Source organism: Gallinula chloropus (assembly GCF_964237585.1).
Source record: "Gallinula chloropus genome assembly, chromosome: 3".
Taxonomy (NCBI): domain Eukaryota; kingdom Metazoa; phylum Chordata; class Aves; order Gruiformes; family Rallidae; genus Gallinula; species Gallinula chloropus.
The window spans coordinates 52,338,912-52,358,338 of NC_140087.1; the positions used below are offsets into that span (position 1 = coordinate 52,338,912).

The following is a 19,427-nucleotide window of genomic DNA, read 5'->3' on the forward strand; positions in this document are numbered from 1 at the left end:
GTGATACAGATCTGGACCAAAAGACAGCATCCAATTAGTGCCACTGGCTAGGGCTCACCTCCACAGTGTGCAGCTGTCACCTACAAGGGGACGACTGAGTTCCTCCCTGCCTTCTATGGAGGGTCTCACCCACAATCAGAGGAGGTGACTGCTGACTCTGGGCAGCAATCAAACAGCAACAGGCTCCTATTCCATCATCACCTGCCTGAGAAATTCAAATCACCTCCATACGTTTTAATAAAAGAACACGGAGTTAAGAGCAGGGAGGCTGCAGGAGAGTGTGCCTCCCAGAACTGCAGTCCTGTCAAAGCAGAGAAGAGTCCTTGCTTTAGAAATGCAATGACTGTCAGGACCACAGGTGGTCAGAGCCTTCTGCTCACAGCTGGGCTACAGCATTACCTCACCTTCTGTTTTCAGTTTGAAAGCTAAATTGGGAGCAGTAGGTGATCCCTCCACAGCTGCTTTCCAGAGAGGCAGGCAAAGCAGGAGGCAGCATAGCCAAAAGCAGAAACGTTGATTGAAAGATCAGACCTGCTTTAATGATGGCATGGTAGGATCAGGGCTGGAGAGGGAAGAGATCTGAGCCAGAAAGAGCCTAGTAGGGGAATGAGGGTCATCCAGGGCAATTAAGATAATCAAATATTAACCAGCACGCCTTAATATGTTTACTTTTAATTATTTGCCTATACTAGTATGCACAGCTAGGCCAGGGAGAGCTAATACTGTGGTTCTTACCTACAGAGAGGAAAGAGGACAAGCCTTCCCATGCAAACCAGGCTCTTCCTCAGCCCTTCCTTCAGACCTAGAAGGGAATTTGGACCAAGGAGAAAAAACTCAGCATAGAGCAACACCCAGTTCTCCATCACTTCTCTATCTGCTGCCTTAGAGTTCTGCTGCCAGCCATTTAATATCCTGCTCCACTAACTGTCATCATCACCCCATTTTTCCATCCTTCACCCTTGATTGATCTTGATTCATCTGAGGAAGATGACGACAATGAAAACGTAACTGTTCAGAAAGAGGATAAAAGGATGCTCAAACCAGAAGATTTATGTCAAACACTCAGTCTCATAGATGAAGCAGCTGAGGTCAACAGATATCAAAGCAATTTTTCCCATAAGAATTAATCTAACAAGGGGGGTGGTGCATACAGGAACTTAGAAAATGCACACAATTTAAAAACACAGGATCAGTCTATACAGCACAGAGAAAGGAGAGGCAAGAACATTTTTTACTGTAAGCATTTTTGCTGTCACTATCTAGATGGTTACCTCTTCATCATTGTCATCATCATCATCTTCAGATGACTCAAGGTAGATCAAATCAATCATTGCCAAAGGATGGAAAAACGAGGATAGGTTCAGACGGTCCAACAGATGAAATGTCTGAGGTCTTTCAGAACAGTGACTAGCTCCAAAAAGCTAGCTGCCAAATAGCCACCATCTCTGCCATCTGAAAGTCCTGCCTTCCTCATTCACAGTTACCTGCAGGCATGTAAAATGCATGAATTGCATAGGTACCTGTATCCAACTCTTCTTCTATTAATTACAAAAAAAATGCTTTATCTGTCATATCAGTAACTGTCACAGCTTTTCGTGACTGTATCTTCAGCAGATTGATCATTACAGAGAATCATCTCCCTGCACCTCATTACCCAAACTGCTAATCACCTATGGAGACACGAAAGGATTTGGCAGTCCCCCTTTTTCAGGCCTGGATGATACTATCCATCTCAGAGAAGGGCACAGACTCAAGCTATGGGGGACCCCCTCTCCCCTTAGAGCCTCATGTCCTCTCTCTACATTGCCAAGCAGCAGCACACTGGCCTCGCTGCTGAACTGGACACTACTGTGCAGCTCTTGTCTCTCCCTGCATTATGAAGAGCACTGTCACTTCTGATGGCCATGGGTGGTGTGGGCTCCCAGAAATCATTCTCCGGGGTTTGGGGTCTCCTCTGCAACACAGAGCACAGGAAGGAGGCCAATGACAGAACTGGCAATCATGCAAGGACAGCTGCCTGCTCTCTTGACCTCCCCATCTGGCTATCAGCTCTGTCCCATCTCCTCTGGACTTGGACCAGGAGATGAAAATTTATTAATGGTCCTGCTCACTGGATAAATCTGCTCTGATATTTTATTTTCCAGGCTGCTTCAGTGGTTGACCTCAAATTGGGCCAGCACTACAGCAACCGTTTGGAGGAGCAGCATCCCTGTAATGCAGGCACATGCTTATCTCACGTAGACAGTTTTTCATGTTGACTGAGGAGCACTTAGGCTGCAACAAAGGTGGTATGCATGACAAGTGGGAAGCACACACTCCATTTCTTCTCCTGATGCCTGGATTTTGGTCCAGCAGATAAATACCTGAAGACGGTTCCATAAAGTTTCTGCTGTTTGCATTCCTGACTTTTCTGGGACACAAAAAGTAAGGCTGTTACCTTCCACTCTTCTCACCTATTGCATCAAGATCTGAAGGTGGATCCTAGTGTGAGTCAGCCCATCAGCAATTATCAGCCTGAGGGTTTCTGGCAGAACACACTGTAATGTGGCGTCCTGCTCCTTCCAGGTTCTCTGTGACAGATAATAACAGCTGCCAGAATCGGATACCCTGGGCGAAAAGAACATTTTAAACAAGTTTCAGCAATGTTTGCTGAGCCATCCCACTGTGGTGGGCAGAGAGAGGGTATAATTCTGTGTACAACTCTGGAAATAACCTGCATGGACTTAAATCTCGGAATATCTGTGGCTAAATCTGCGATAAGAGACAGATGATGGAAAGACAGGCTTCTCTGTGTCCTGTTTATAAGACTAGTTGGATCTGTGTAACCAGATCTGAACTCATTAGTCCAAAAATGGCAGGATAACAGACTAACAAGAGATCATAAAAATCTTAAAAATGTAATAGAAAGAAGGAAAAGATGGGGGAAAGAGTGATCCAGCCAGGCCTTTGGGGGGAAGTTGGTGATAGGATCATGTGAACACCAGAGGAGATGAGATTATTCTGTACCCTCTGTGTACGTATTGCCTACAGGAGTACAAACAAGAACCAATTGGGTCAATGTAAGCAGAGGAGACCGCAGAACAAACAGCAGTAAACCTTTTTATTCCTCACTGATTCCAGAGAAAAAAAACACTCATGGAAAATGAATGTGGGATGCAACTTCACAGGTTAAAAATGAATGATGATTAATATACTTTTAGGGGTCCTTGGCAGACAAACTGGGTAGTGTTTGAGAAAGCAACACGAAAAGTAACTATCTTGTCATAACATCCTCAGGCATTAGAAAGATCCTGGCTTGCTTCCACATGATGGACTAATTGAAGATGTAATACTATTCAAATGCAACCCACATTAAGCAGATTAAAAACACATTAACTGAAAGAGTTCAAAAAGAAATTTTAAGCAGGTGCAGGCACCACTGAGATCTCCCTAGTGAAAGGGAAGACCTTCTCTAGGAAGACCTCTCTAGTGAGAGCCCGTATAAACCTCTTAAACTGATGCTATCTCACATCTCCATCAAGGTCAAAGATCCAGCAGGCAGGTTGGCATAGCCAAAGCATATAAATTGTAACATCCCCCGTTCAGGCTGTGTAGTCAACATCACTCACAACCACCTTTGGTGTCTGGATGACCTTACATCCTTCTGCAGCTGGCATGCAAGGGTGCAGAGTTTGGCACAGCTCTGGGGTGCTCCATGTGCTTTGCTTCCTTTCCCCCACAAAAAAAGCGTTGCTTTAATATGCAATAACTGACAGCCACCATCCTTTAAAGCCCATGTCAGGGTAAGATATACAAAAGAGGACAAAACATGCAGCAGGTAAACAACATACTAACGAGATACTTCAACACAGGACAATTTGGTTTGCTTGATGGAATAGGCTTATGCTAACTGCACTCAAGTTATCTTTGTCCATGTAAAGGTCTGGAAAGAAAAACATTGAGGAAAGAACGTATCACTCTTGTTAAGAAAGAGATAATGATCCCAAGAGGAGCCTGAGTTGATGTAACCCAGTGAACACTGAACTTGATTCTGTAGTACAAAGATGTCCAAATCCTTGGATGATTAAGCCAGAGTTTACTAAACGCACTGTGAGATGGACATCACATCTGCACTGGTGAGATCATTTCTGAAAATCTGTTTCATGCAGGTGATCATGCTTGCTGTCAGAATGGTGCTGAAAGAGCCCACAAAACCATCACACCAAAAAAACCCCAAAATGGAGAAGAGGGCTTTAAAAATGAACCAAGGGCTGGAAAACATGCCCTGCAGTGAACGGCCAAAGAGACTCTTTCTGGGTTGCATACTGAAAAAAGGCTAAGAAATTACTTGTTCTGGTGTTTGATACTACACAGGGAAGAGACCGCTGATAACAAATATCTGTATGTGTGAGAAGACAAAGGCAGAAACAGAGCTTGTAGTTGGAAGCTGAAGTGAGACAGGCTTAGATTAAGTCATGACAACTGAACCATGAGAGTAAAAAAAAAAAAAATAATATGCTGGAACAATTTACTGAGGCACACACTGAATTCCCTGTCACTTCAGTCTGTGAGTAGATGCTGTGCTGAAAATGTACAAATAATCCACGTTTAGATCCACAAAAGTAAACTCACCTTGTTCCTAAGCTCCACTAGTGAGAGAGACTATGCTTGGCGCATAACTAACTCTTATGTCTAGACAAGCAGCGCAAAATGGTTAGAAAGAGATTCAAAGAGCTTTTGCTTTCTCATAATGATCAGGAAGCTGGAGTACCAGCACTTTGGGTGGGTGGACTGGAGCACGTAAGCTTCTCCAAAATGTCTTTTTTTTAAAACACACCACCCAACAACCCACCACAAAACCCAACCATCTTTCCTTCTCTTTTTAAAACCTGTAGGTAGTTTCATTTGCATCTTTCCATTTATACACACAAATTGGTTCCTAGAAAGCTAATCGGAATGAAAACTTGCCTACTTCTGGGCATAGATTTGGACTCTTGCAAGGCCTCATTACAAGCAGCCCAAGGGAAGAAAAAAAAAAAAAATCCCCAAACCACAAAACCCCATTCTGAGCGTTGCTCTGTTTCTCTCTGACCCAGCTAACTGCCGCCACCTTCTTCTCATCCCTTTGGACCCACTATGCTCTTTCCAGCAAACCACTTCAGATGGAAGGCTGCTCCCTTTCCCTCAAGCCCCAGTTCCCCACTTCACAGCACACCAAGACGTTGGCTAAAGGGCCTGTATTATGCATAAGCTATGAACCGCTCAGAAAATCCCAGCAGGCCTAGCACTATTAAGCCCATCTATATTGCATAAAGTTGTTATTAGCTACTGCATTCTAGCTTTATGATTAGAACAGTAAAATATCTCTTTGCAATCAGCAACTGGAAAGGAAAATCCCAGTTCAGTGCAAATGACACCATTATTTATTGTTTGCTTGACCTCAATCACAGCCCACTGTCGGGAACCCCTGTTAGTTCTGGCACTCCAACGAATTCCTCCCCCATCAAATGCCTGGCTGAGTTGGGCCCAAAGTTGTAGTGTAGGAGATTTACAGCACTTGTTTCATCAGATGCAAGAGCAGGTCACAACAGATGCAAGAGCCTGTAAAGGGTTGTCTGGAATGGCCTCCGAACGCCATTCTTTCTTTAGCCAGCAGGGATCTATCCCAGATGCTTCTCTGCCACAGAAATGGAGTCATTTCCAGTCTCTTCTACATCCTGTTCATTCCCTTGCAGCTTGTCAAACAAGCAAACAGTCTCAGAAGTCAGCTTCCTCCTGGTCAACAGTAATGAAACATTTCCATGGTTCCCTGCGAGCACCCAAGACTCTAGAAACGACGACTCCAAAATCATACAAAATGCAACAGGTCTGCATGCAACTAGGAAATGTAAGCATGTCTGTCAATTACTGGGACCAATGAGGGTTCTGCAAGTTCAACAATGGGTTCATAAAAGAAAACTGACTGTTTTGCCTCCAGTCCTGGAGGCAAATTAAATTTGAATCAGAAAAAAAAGAAAGAGCTGAGATAAGGTAGGAGAGCGTGCACACACATGCTTATTTGTGTTTGCGATGGAGAGGCAAAGAGGAATAGAAATCAGGAAGTATCTGAAGTGAAACAGGGTGAGAGGGGTGTACATTGGAAATGCGATCTCTGTTCATTGAGAAAATGCTGTTTCCTGCCTTCAAAGAACAACAAAAAAAGAAGTCTCTTTCTAGAGACCAGCCCAAGTGGAAAGGCACAAACCAGTAGCTGAACTGTTGTTTACCCACAGAAAGCTCCAAAAGATGCCTATGCCCTTCCTAAAAACTGAACCCTCAGCCTCCCAGTACAGTGTCCCAGCACAGAACTGGCAGTGAGAAGACCTGCTGGGACACAGAGAACCCTGAGCACCTCTGGAATTTAACTCATACTCAGTTTTCCTCTAGGAGTGAACATAATTGGTGCTGTTTCAGGGCTTGAGGTCAGGATCGTCACAGCTAATTAAGCACACTCCCCCTCTGGATGCTCAGTCTCCTACTGGGGCTTCTGTTCTGCTCAGGAGTGACTCAGGGTCTTTCCTGCATAAGCTGTCTCTCCTCAAAAGCAGCATCACTGCTCTGTGCATCGCCTCTCTGTGCCTACCACAGTCCTTAAGTGGGGCAGGAGAAAACAGCACTGCTCTCTAGTGCCAGTGGGCAGGGTGTAGGTGAGGAGCAGCACGGGAGCCTGCTCCTGCACCCTCGTCAGCGCTTCTTGGCATGATCTATGGCCCAAAAATCATGGGAGAAAAGCAAAGGCACAGACAGGATGCCCTAGCACCACATGGTGCTCTCTGGAAAACAGGCTAGAGAAGAGTCTCTGCTCCCCTGGCACAGGTCCTGTGTCAGGTCTCATGTCCTATGCTCTCCTGACAGGTGTGGACAGCTGCTTTTATTTCTCTGTCCCTCACTCTCTTGTGCAGAGGCTGAGAGCTATCACAAGACAATGAGTTGCTGTTTCTGCCTGTGTAGTATCTTCTTGGTTGTTCTAGTCAGTTCTGGTCCATATTATCTCTCTCCCCACAGCTGGGCACTCAACATGCTGGTTTCCTGGTCACCGAGAGGCCGAATTTCATAGGGACAGGATGTTCCCTCCTGTCCTGTCCTTTGACCCCAGCCTTAAAGTATGAAAGTTGACAGCAGTTTTCTAACTCACTTCATCTGCTGCCTCCCTTGCCCCATGTCTCCTAATAGCAGTGTTAATGCATACAGCACATGCCTTCACAAATCTACTTTGCTCAGGTGTCAGCAGCAGCTCTCTTTTGCTAGAATGTATACACAAGCCTTCCCGTCCTCTTTGCTCTCATATCCTCAGTCTTTTCTGCTGGCCTTTCTCTTTCAAATATACTCACAACACCCAACTCATATAAACAGCTATCATCATCTCTGCTCCCAAAACACATTCCCCAAAAACTCAGATCCCAGTCCCATTCATCACCTCTGGCAGAGAATATCCTGCTACCCTTTTATGCCTCAACCCAGTTTCCACATCCCCTGGACATGCTTGGTTCTGCACAGACCAAGAGAGAAAGCTTGGCAACAGCTGATGTGCCAAGCTCACCATCTCTGATCTGCTCACTGGAGGGAGGTGTGTGGCAGAAGTACAGTGGCTGTTAGAGAAGAACCTGCATTACCATCCCCATCCAAACAGAAGCAGAGCCAGGACAACCTCTCCTTCCAGCCAGGCTGCCTCAGTGCAGTTTGGGTACCACCAGCTATATCACAGTTCAGAGATCTTTGATACAGGTGGTTTCATCTATGGCCTAAACCTGGACAACAACAGGGCTCAAAACCAAAGTGGTTTCTTCAGAGTGGCAAGGTGGGAAGCACTGGGAAAGCATCTGACAGTGCTTTGGCAGCAGTATGCTCCTGTGGCTTCAAGACGAGGACACGCTTGAGCAAGATCCAAACATGCACAGCCTTGCAGGACTCCAGCACAAGGGGTTTGAGAGGATTCTGGAATTGTCTTTTATTCCAACAAGTTGATGTATAACTAGGTCCTACAGGGAAAATAGCTGCCATCGCAGGAAAACCTTAGAAGGACTGTCTGAATTAGAGTAGGGCCGAGCAGTTGTCCACAGAGAGATGACCAAGACTATCTGTCATCCACTATGTCTATACAGCTCTCGTCTCTCCTTTCCTGATGGAACTGTATAGCTTGGATGTCTGTCTCTCTTGATAAAATTAAGCTGCTCTTCCTGGAGTGTCTGGCCAAAAAACAGGATAATGTCAGCTTATGGAAAGTGTATTTGTTTCTCCCAACAATATCTGAGAAATGGATTAGCTGATTTAAACCAGGTCTCTTCTGAACAAACAAATTCATCTCTCTAGGCAAGAAGCTTCTCACAGAAGCTTTTATCAGCCTATCATTACAACCACAGAGGTGTTTAGAGATGAGCAATGGGCTGCACAAAGGCTGAACAGCAGAGCAGACAGGCTGCAGTCTCATGTAGGAGAGCCAGGTCCTCTCTTTAAGAAGGGCTCCCACCTTTCTTACGCCTGTATCTGGGTATCATTCTCTGTTCTTTCATGGTCATTTGCCCAGGGCAGAGCAAGGAGGCCTCCCAGTGCTTTGCATCTGACGTGTGGTGCGGCAGACAGAACATGCCAGCTTTGCAAAACCTGCTCCTCAGCCTCCACTGCTCCTGCAAATTCTCCCTGCCATCTGGGCATGTTGCTTTATGTCTCAGGTCTCTTCTATCTCCTGGCCACCACAGTGTGCAGACATGCTTTGTCAGACCGATTTCAATCAAAGAGGTAAATCCAAAAAGCTCTTGGGGCAGAAGGGAGACTTCCCAAGAAAATCTCAGCGAGTGGCAGCACAGGGGAACCTTCCCCACAAGGCAACAAGCAGGGAAGAGACCAGGGTCCTGCACATCAAGTCCTAACTGCTACATTCTGAGGGGGAAAATTCAGGCCAGACACAATTTGTACCACAATTTGTACCATCTGAACGGCATTTCCTCCTACAAAAAAGCAGCCCTAGGAATCCTGGGACTTTGCCTCACCCTTGGTCACAATGAAAGTTTTAGCTAAGCATCCTTAGCATGTTAGACTAGCTGCCCCTCAGGCACCACCAAGCTGGCAGCAGGGAAGGGCCAGCAAGTGCTAGAGAAACCGGGGCCATCCTCTTTTTGGCTACATTTGGTACATCCCCATTTTAGGGCCCAATCCAAAACCAACCTTTGCGCCGCCACAGCCCCCATCTGCCAGGCCCCAGGACCAATAGATGGTAATTTGTAGGGAAAAAAAATAATCTGAACCAAAGCCTCTGTGGTTGTTACTGTGCTCTGAACTGTGGCCATGCGGGTTCACAGCCATGATGGAGCGAAACTGATTCCTCCTTCAGCCTGTCCTTAGACTGACAACTCTAATTAGTTGTTAGCAGCCCAGGCACTGAGTAGTGGAGTGAGCAATCCTGACGCTGTATCACCGAGGACAGGGCTCTGTGCACAAACACCAGCTCTAAGCAACTCAATCCCAGATACAACACTGCAAGCAGAAAGCGTGTTGACAATCAGGAACAAAACTCTCTGCTCTTAATGCGGGGTGCTGGGGGGCGGGGGGAGGGAGCAGGGGAGGTCTGTGTACTAACAGAAACACAGAAATAACATTAATACTTTCGGCTTAGTCACACAAACCCTTGTACAACTAAATTAGGGGATAAATAGGGAGGATTTCCATCAAAGTGGGGACCTAAAAGCCAGGTCATGCTTTGTTCAGACTGGTGGTTCGAGGTCATGCCCATGACTACAAATTATTTTCTTTTTTTTTTTTCCACTAATGAAGGCCTCCAGGTTTTCAAACACTGAGCTTGCCGAAGGCACAGTTTTCCTGTGGCTTTGAATACAGGCACACATTCCCTGGAACATCAGTTCACTCTTAAGGCTCCGATGGACCAGGACAAGCCAGACATCACAGAGGTCTGGTTGGTAGAAGAGCCTGAGGTTTGCCTCTCTTGGGAGCCAGATATGTACCACATAGAATAGCAGTACTCAAGTATGAATGGAAGGGCAGGAGAGCCTCGGTCACCAGAGGGTAGAAAAATCATCTTCTTCCCCCAGGTTAGCTCCACATCTGCACTCCTCAGCTCGGAAGAGGGTGGCAGGATGGACTTCACTGATGAAAATAATAAAAACCCCCAAAACAGTCACTATTAATAAATACACTCAGAAATTAAAACAACCAAGTCTAAAATTCTTAGCAGATGGCTCCATACTCCAGCTCACATGGCCAAGCAGCAAGACAGATAAGCCAGCTCAGTCACAGATATGGGTCAGCCGTGGCCGCAGACAGCCTCATTTCTCTCAGACTCCCTTCAGGGAGGCAGGGAGAGCTGCAGGGAGCTCTAAGGAACCAAGAGCCCAGTCCTAGCCACTCTGAAGAAACTTCTCCATGCCAGGAGCATGTCTCAAGAGTGCTTTTAAGGGAACAGTTAATATCCAAGCCTATGTTTCAGAGGGGCCGGCAACCAGCATAGAGCATGGATGCTGAGCTATGGCTTCAGCAGTTGATCGAAACAGTTTAATGCATTTCCATTTCCAGTTGTGTGGATCCAGCAATGCTTCTTACTTATTTACAGTATCACCCCCTCGTCTCCTCCCTGCTCTTCTGTTTTGCTACACAGATAACATGGGAAATTGATGCTGACTATTGCCTGCCTGATGTACAGCGTTGCCAGTGGGTTCAGCAGGATTTTAAAGAGGAATGAATCAACAGCGTGTGACCAGGAATAACATTTGCCAGCCTGTGAGCTTCGCTAGGAAAACCTGTCTGTGCCCACCTGAACGTTAGTTTAAGTGACAAGGGCAGCAGATGCCCCAGCAGGACGCAAACACCTGGCTGCCTTCCAGGTCAGGGCAGAGCCAGACCTGCTGGGCACCAGCCCTGTGGCGATGCCCATGTCTAGGACTATGCAACGGCTCCTGCAGTCCTGTTAACCATGATGACTGCCCCTCTAAAGAGAGCATCACTCTACTGTTTATACCTAATATTCCCATATGCTTTGAAGATAAAGCACAATCCACTGTCTCCTTAATGTGGCAAAACTCTAAGTGCAATAAACATAATCCTCTGGAGATCAATCTTAGATGATTGTGGACTATTATTTGGATCCCAAAGGGGCAAAATTTCCAGACCATGTTATTCCAGGAAAGGTGACACTCAACTCCCCTTCCAGTCTTTCTTCCTGCCAAGGTATCACCCAAAGATGAGAAGCATTATCATCTTTCACAGACTTGACTATCAAAAACAAGGCAAACCCCACGTAACTGTATCCTCTTCCTTCTTTCTCTGGACACTTAAGAGACACCAAGACTTCTGCTAAAGAAAAAAAATGGCACCAGCAAAAGTCTGCTCATCAAACCATCAGAATTTGGTGGACTAATTAATATCTCTCAACAGAGGAGATGAATGCTCTGCTACCAGGCTCTGGTAGTTATCCAAAGAGGGAAAACCCATTTGGGTGATTGTACGTGCCTGAGACTGCATGTACAGAGTGCTGTGAGGGAGGATAAACCTACCTGTAGGAAAACACCTACTACATTTGCTGGAGTAGATATATCAAGGATCAGGTATGAGGAGGAATGCAAGGCTGAGCTGGACTTTGACTGAACTGTCCAGTAGTTGATGCTATGCTGGTCAGGACTGACAAAGCATCACAGCTGACACAGGATAAGGTACGAGGGGTTGTGATTTACACCATGCTGTTTGTTACAGGAGGCTCTGTCATGGTGCAGCCCCAGGGGGCAGCTGAGCACCCCTCCTGAGGGAGAAATGCACCAAAGCCCTGTGGGTTGGGGTAAGGACAGGTACTGACACAGCACACCGAGAGGGGAAGAACAGCAGCAGCAGCAGCAGCGCCTGGGACAGGGTACACACACAGGTATAACACAGAGCATTTATGGACCTGGGTCTCCCCTCCCAGCCCCTTTTACAGGGGTGTGATGTTAAGTGGCATGGAGAAAAACTACCACTCTGCTCACCTGTGCTAGCTCCTGGTGAGAATTAACTGTCGTGGCCAGATCCAGGGCAGGCTCTAACAGGGCAAATATCACACCGTGGTGAGACAGTCATCTCAGAGGTCAGTTCTAGCAACAGCTGGAGTTTAGAGTCACTACCAGCCTTTGCAATTCATGGAAATGCTATTTTGACCAGGTTTTTAGGATACATGGCTGTTTTATTTTATTTTTTACACTTTGTTATTATGTACTTGCTAATTCTGTAGGTAGGCAGCAGCCTTTCCACAGACCAACACATGCACACTTGCTTTCATTCCTCCTTTCATACATACTGACACTTTGTACTCTGAACCCCAGAGTGCTGCACATTTTCAAGCCCAGGGTGTGTGTTCAGCCTTACGTGATCTCACCTACACACATGACCCGGCCCTGATTTTAAACCCACCTCTGCAGAGGATTCCTTTAGCTGCTGGGATTTTTTTTTGAGCGAGTACCTGTTCCTGAAAAAGCCCTTGACAACAGCATTAGCAATAGCATTGATACTATTAACAGCAGCACCCTGCCCTTCCATTAATATTTTCATCTCAAGATTTCAAAGCACTGTGTTCATTATGCCTCATAAATCCTTGAAGACATGGGTCAGTTTCATTCCTGTTTTGAAGGCAGGGGACAAGGTGACAAGAAATTGTCGCTCCAAGTGGTAGCCAGATTCCCAGGAGTTCTGACAAGCCCCATTTCTCGTTCTAACCAGTATATAACATTTCTTCATCCTAACTACAGAGCTATAAGGCTGCAAGGACTTTCATGAACTTATTAATCTTTCAAAGCTCTACAGTTCAGACCAAGAAGTCCAGAGAACAGACCATCCAGCTTGTCAGAGAGCTGACGATGGACAATTACAGCTTGTAAGATAAAAGGAGAGCAAGTTTTCTGCTTGCAAAATACAAAAAATAACAAAAAGCCCAAACACTTTTTTTTTTTTTTGACAGCTGACTTGTTCTTTTTGTCTTCTCATTCCCTTTCCACTACTGCAGTGCAGTTGGCAAAGCCTATTTCTGGGCTAGTTTGTTACAATACAGCACTATATGCATGAGGGTGAGGAGAGAAAAAGAAAAGAAAAGAGAAACACAGAAACAGGTTCTGACATCTAATCAGATCTGCTGTATTGATTTTGCGACTTTAGCTTTGGAGCAAATCAGAGAAACAACCACATTATCACCCAGGATTCGCTCTTCCCTTGAGTGAGTCCGTTCAGAAGGAGCTCACGCGGACACGTAAACAGGCACGCCTGCACACACACACACACACACACACACACACACACACACACACACGTGCACACCCCACCTAAGCAGGTCTCCGGTGGGATGCCGGGCTGGGGGAGGCGAGGGAAGTGCTCATCACAGAGGCTGCAGGAGCCACACGATCCCCATTTCCAACAAGATGAGAATTCCAGAACAAGCCACTGGACTAATGAGCTACCCACGCGGGAGAGCAGCGTTTCAATTAACCACAGCAGCCCCCGCTGCAGCGCCCACCTCCTTCCAGCTGCCTGAGCAAGGAGGAGAGGGATAAACAGGGACTGCGCTGTTTGCTGGGGCCTTTTTACTAGGGGGTGGGGGGACGGGACAGGCAGCCTATAAAGGGGACGGGAAATTCTCACTCTTCTTTCTTGGATCACAGTTTCTTTCCTCGTGCTGATGGAAGGAACAAATGGACAGCCCCAAACCCAAAGCTGCCTACTCAGGCACAGAGCAAGCAGTGGCACTGTAAGGTGTCCCCACACTCTCTAAGCAGGAGAAGACAGCTCAGGTGTACAAACATTCAGTACGCATCCAGCTCCAACGAAGGGTACACAAAGCGGAAGGAGAAAGGAAGAAGGCGGTTTAGATGGGCTGCCACATGGACCATGCCACCATTACTTGGGTGGGACCACAGTAAAGCACTGCTTGGTCTTTAGAATTGCTGTGGCAGATGTTGAGTTGCTCTTTACACAGAAGTTCATCACATTTTTGCCTTCCTGAGGGTCATATCAAAGGCGCTGCCCCAGAACAGCTTCTGACTTACACTTACATTGTTCTTGCATGGGGATGCACATCCTCCAGCTCCAGCCCAGGATTCAGGGCTGCCATCCCCCTCCAGACCACCTAGTAAAAGCCTGAGTTCATCCCTGGCTCAGCACTGCTGTTCCCTCTGCAGGGACAGTGAGGGTCAGCGAGAACCACACAGCTCTCAAACACCAACACCACAATGGGGACACCATCAGATGTGAGTCCTGGATCCACAATGCCCCATTCACCTGACCCGGCCTGCCTTCTCAAACATCTTAAGCCAAGACGCACATTTCCACCCAGCTTAAGGGAGCTTCTCCACACATGCTTACCTGCATGGCAATGGGCACACACTTCCCCATCCTGCAATTCCTGGCACACTATCCTGATGGGATGAGGTCTGCAGGGGGGGATACTCCTATACTCTTTCCACACCAAAGCATTCTACCCAGCTGCCTTGGGCCCGTCCAATCCAAATTCTTTAAGGAGAGAGCACAGACACCGGCATATCAACACACGCCTCCATGGCAGGGGAGCTGAGCACGCACTCACTTCTCTGGAGGGGGAGAGAAATTGATGCAGGGAAAGCCTGGCGATAGTCACCCAAGGCAGACATCAGCAGCACCCCTCCCTCTGTGTTCAACGTTGTGCATTTAAGCAGGGTTGGGCGCACCACCCATCGCTGAAATCACTCAACACACCACAGGCTAAGAATCATTTTTCCATCACGTACAGCTAGCTTTGTTGTATGGGAACCCTTTGCAAGTGTGCAGTCCTCATTAGGGTCTGCTGCTTTTCAGGAAAAGTGGTTCAGGTACATCCAGAAATGACAGCTGGGGTAACTAAGCTGAAGAAAAGGTTGTGGAGTGGAAACGGTCTAACTAACGTTCATTTGCTACCTTTCTAGTGCTTGACTTTACAAACTGACTAACACATATGTAATGCACACAGACACACACCTGGTAAAGCTGCTGTTCTGCACTTGTCCACTGACAGGGAAATGGAAAGCATTACACACAAACACAACACCTCTCCTCTCCACCTGCACCATTCTGGCCATACAGTATCCTGCCTTGGGTAGCCAGACAAATTAATTATAAACCTTTCTAAGGTCCCCACAGACAAGAGAGATGTGTTTGCTTGGACAGTAAGATAGGTCAGCTCTGCCTGAAAGCAGCACTGAGTGTGTTAACCTTGCTTCTCCCACAAGGCTTTTGTGTACCCAGCCATTCAGAGAGGAGCTCTGGCACTGCATGGTTATACTCACACTGCACGTTGAGCTGCACCAGGGCTTCCCGGGGTCTGATGTTAAAGCCGTTGTACCTGGCTGTCTGGCACTTATAGGTCCCGCTCATGTCTCGGCTCACACTCTCCAGGCGCAGCTTCCCATCGTATGTCTCCATCGTCATTGTCCCTGAAGGCATGGGGGTTTCCTTATCCACCCGGGACCAGATGATGGGTGGCTTGGGCTTCCCTCGAACCTCGCACTGCAGCTCAGCCCGGGAGCCCTCCCGGACAGTGACTGTGGACTGACCCTTAGGGACAGTGATGGTGGGTGGCACTAAAAGGGAGACAAGAAAGGAATTGTTTTACAGTGAATTTCCAGCAAGCAAGGAATGTTCCTGACATGCTTGTGTTCAAGTCACACCAATAGCCCTGAACTCCAAAGGTTTCCACTTAACACAGTGCAACCATTATAGGAACATACTGCCTGTGTAAGTCATCCTACAGGGTCTGGAGCTGCAGGGCATCAGGGAAGACCCAACAATGCATCCCAATGACAAGTACTAGCTGCACTGGGACATTCTCCCAGCTCTCCCCACTCAGGCTGCAAAACCCTGCCTAGCAGCAGGGCTACCACAGAGGCAAAAGCTTCTTTGATCCATTTCTCGGCTTCCAGTCAGTGAATTTCCCAAATGGAACTGCAATCTTTTGACCAAGAAACAGGAGTCATATCTGCCATGGTATCTAGTTCCCTTATACAGGTCAGACCGAAACCAAGAATTACAGGATTAATACTTGTAGATTGCATCTCCAGCCTTATCAGACATCCAGGATCTCTATTTGCTCCTAAATCACAGCCAGGAGCCAGCCCCGTTAAGTGCCTTTGCTTATTTTACGTTTAGATTCATAGTGCAGTAGCAATCACTGGCTCACTCGAGCAAGAGATGGGTCCCAGCAAAGATCACTTCAGGCATTCCTTCCAGGCCAGGCTGGGAACAGCTCACCCATCAGAACTGCTGCCCAGCTGGGGCTAGAGCTTGGAGGCACAGTAATGCTCAAGAAATATCCAGCTATCTACTGACAAAAAAACCGTTTGCTGATAAGCAAAGCTCAAAAGAAACCCAGTGACTGCAGCTAAAGGGTGCAGAGGTGTCAGAAGAGCTTTTCTGTTCACATCCCCAAAACCACTGAGAACTGAGGAAGGGGTTGTATGTACTAGGGCCCATGCAATATTGACGTTTTATTTGTATTAGGCTTCAGAGTTAATTCAACTGAGTTAAATCTGGCCATCTGTATTTCCTGAACGCTCCTCATTCAGCCCTTCCTGCTGACAGCGACAACATTCGGATTGACACTTCCATAACTGCAAGGGCCACATACTTTGTTTATATTGAAATCAAAGTTTAGAACTACAGAGGCTGTAACCAGCTGATCAGACCAACATTAGCTCAGTTCAGTTTTGGCAAAGGAGAGTGTGCTGTGGTAATTGCACACATTACAGCCCACATCTGCTTTAAGAGCAAATTTAGGATGGCTCCAGCCCAATCTCCCTCTGCAGTGACCTCCCTGTGCAACAGGGAGGCCACATTTTTCAATTTGCAGGTCTCTTGCGGGTTGGGGAATCTCATCACACCCTGTCCCGCACAGCACGAAGGGACGACAGCGCTCCTGGCACCCGGCACTGCCAGCAGCTGCTCACCTGGGGAGAAGCAATTTTCTCCACCGGAAAAAGCTGCAAATTGCATTGGAAGAATTTTTTTTCCCTCTTTTTTTTTTTTTAATTAAAGGTATCTCCTGAGAGCTGCTCAGAGGAGGCAGCCACCTTGGTGAGCTCAGGCTTTGCTCAGCGGGGAAACATGGAGCTACCACTGCTGCCCTCCCGCTCTGATCGTGCCACCTGGGGAAAACCCACTGTGGTTTTTTTCGCAGGAATCACATGCTAGAAGTGGCTCATGCCTGTTTATGGGGATGCCACACACCGAACAGCCTGAGCTGCTGCATGGAGGCCTGCTCCATGGAGGCCTGCTCCAGCGGGAAGGTCCTTTTCCTTCCCTGGGTCGCAAAGCAGTCCTGCTATCCCAGGATGCCAGAAGCACAAAAATGCCCCACACTACCCTCCTGTCCTTCCCTGTCAGCAGCATCTGCATGAACATGTGGGGCTCAGCCTCCACCAGCCTGGCCAGAGCATGGGGCAACTTGCCACCAGAACACCTCTGTTGAGGCAACGGCCGGCAGGCACCGGGACCAACACCTGCACCAACAGGCTGTTGCTGAGATCATCCAGGGTCTCCCGGCCCTTCACAGGATCCTACCCTTGTAGCCTTAAACACAAATGCACTCTGCCATCTAGTGATCTTGGGCAAAAAGGATTGCTCCTGGCAGCAGCTGCCACACAAGCTCAGGAGAGCCGCCCTTGCACCAGGATTCGGGGGGGTGTGGGGGGGTGGTCCCCAGGTTTTACTCCTTTCTGGTACAACAGGGATGGTGTCTGCTGGCACAAAGCGCACCCTGCTTGCCAGGGGTACCAGCACCACCCTTCAGCGTTTAGTAGGTCCATGGCAGAGTCAGGGCTTGGTCTCCAGGCTGCTACTGAGCACAGTCCCATTGGGAGCAGGCTGGCCCCAGCGTTTCTCTTTAGAGACAGGGGCCTCCCAAAGCATCGAATGCAGTCACAGCACCTTCTGCTGGAGGGAAGAAGCGAGGAGTGTCCAGAATCAAGACTGGGATCTGCCTGACCAATGGATCCATCACAAGCAGTGGTTTTGAAGAAACTTTCTATGATTCTTCAGGACAAAACATGTGGGCAACAGGTCCCCTCAGGAGTCCTCACCAGATTACTAGCCCAACACTGCTTTGTGCTGTACCCTCAAGGCCCTGAAAAGCAGCAAGATGACATGGATGTAATGGAGAGAAGAGCTGAACCCACCACTTCTCCAAAAGCAAAATGGAAGCCCTAAGACCTTGCATTTCAGACTCCAAAGTGACTGACAAACACACTTATGGATTAGTCCTGCCCTCACCAAGCCACAGAGTGAAGCTTTGACCCTGATTTTAAAGGGGGCAGCGTTTATAACACTTGGAATCCTACAGAGAGCACCCAAGACAGATTGCAATTGCAATCCAGTAAACATTAAAGCTCTTCACACAATTTGCTGTGACAGATGATACCAATCTCCTGGCCACAGATCTGAAAAAAAGGACATTCCTCATAAAAAATGCCAAAGAGAAGAAAGAGCAGCTTTATTTCTCTTTTACTTCCTTCTAAGCAAAGGGACATTTGAAAATTGGTGAAATACCATCCCCTCTTTCTTCCTTCACAATTTGGAAGCTTCTTTGAGCAATCATGCTCTAAAGCTGTCTCTAGTTGTGACTGGACTGCACTTTGGACTTTCATGGGGAGAGAACATAAAGGAAGATCTGTTTGGCGCACAACACATCTGGCTGAGGATCTGTAACTATTACCCATCTCATGTATCAGCCAAATGTTTGCCTGAGGATGTGATACTTTTTCCCATCAGGATTCAAGACACTCATGAGAGGTCCTTCAAAGAAGCCAGAGGGATGGAGGTGGGGTGCAGCTAGTGATGCCAGACACTGGGGTCCCCAGCTGCCACAGAGAAGCTCACCTGTCTCTGAGGAGATGTTCACCTCCACACTGAGATCAGGAATGGGTGCTCCCTGGAAGGTAGCCACACACAGGTAGGTGCCATAGTCACTGAACCTCAGGTCAATAATCTCCAAGCTGCAGGTCACAGGTGGAAGCTCAGGATCATTCCTGGTGATGAGCAATCGGTCTGAGAACCTGGCTGGTTTCCCATTCTTGTACCAGGAATATACAACCTTCTCCTGGGGTACCGCATCCACATGGCATGAGAGCTTCAAGTCCTGCCCTAATTGGATGGTCTCACTCTCTTTGATCACGTCAGGGGTGATTTGGAATGTGGCATTCTTCATGGCTGGAACAAACACAAGTGCAAAACTGGTTAGGGAGAGCAAAGTGTCTTGCATGGGACAGGATAACAGCTCTTTGCTCCTCAGAAAAGCAACGTCTCCATGCAAAACCTGCCTCAAGACCTCCCCCAGACATGTTCCCACAATAAGTCCCTATGGCCTCACACCTGGCAGTCTGGAATCCTCTTCTAGTCCAGGACAGTGCTAAAGTCTGGGATGAGACCGCAAGCAGTGCTAGCACAGC

The 19,427-nt window shown here is 47.5% G+C and overlaps 1 protein-coding gene across 1 annotated transcript in view; it reads right to left on the reverse strand.

Annotated features, from left to right (window-relative positions):
- MDGA1 (MAM domain containing glycosylphosphatidylinositol anchor 1) overlaps nucleotides 1-19,427 on the reverse strand; it is a gene marked incomplete at both ends in the record, with an annotated part of 139,119 nt that overhangs the window by 58,750 nt on the left and 60,942 nt on the right. Inside the window, 2 exons of the mRNA XM_084261932.1 lie at nucleotides 15,276-15,569; nucleotides 18,859-19,188. Coding sequence (XP_084118058.1) covers nucleotides 15,276-15,569; nucleotides 18,859-19,188 — 624 coding nt within the window. The remainder of the gene's footprint in view (nucleotides 1-15,275; nucleotides 15,570-18,858; nucleotides 19,189-19,427) is intronic.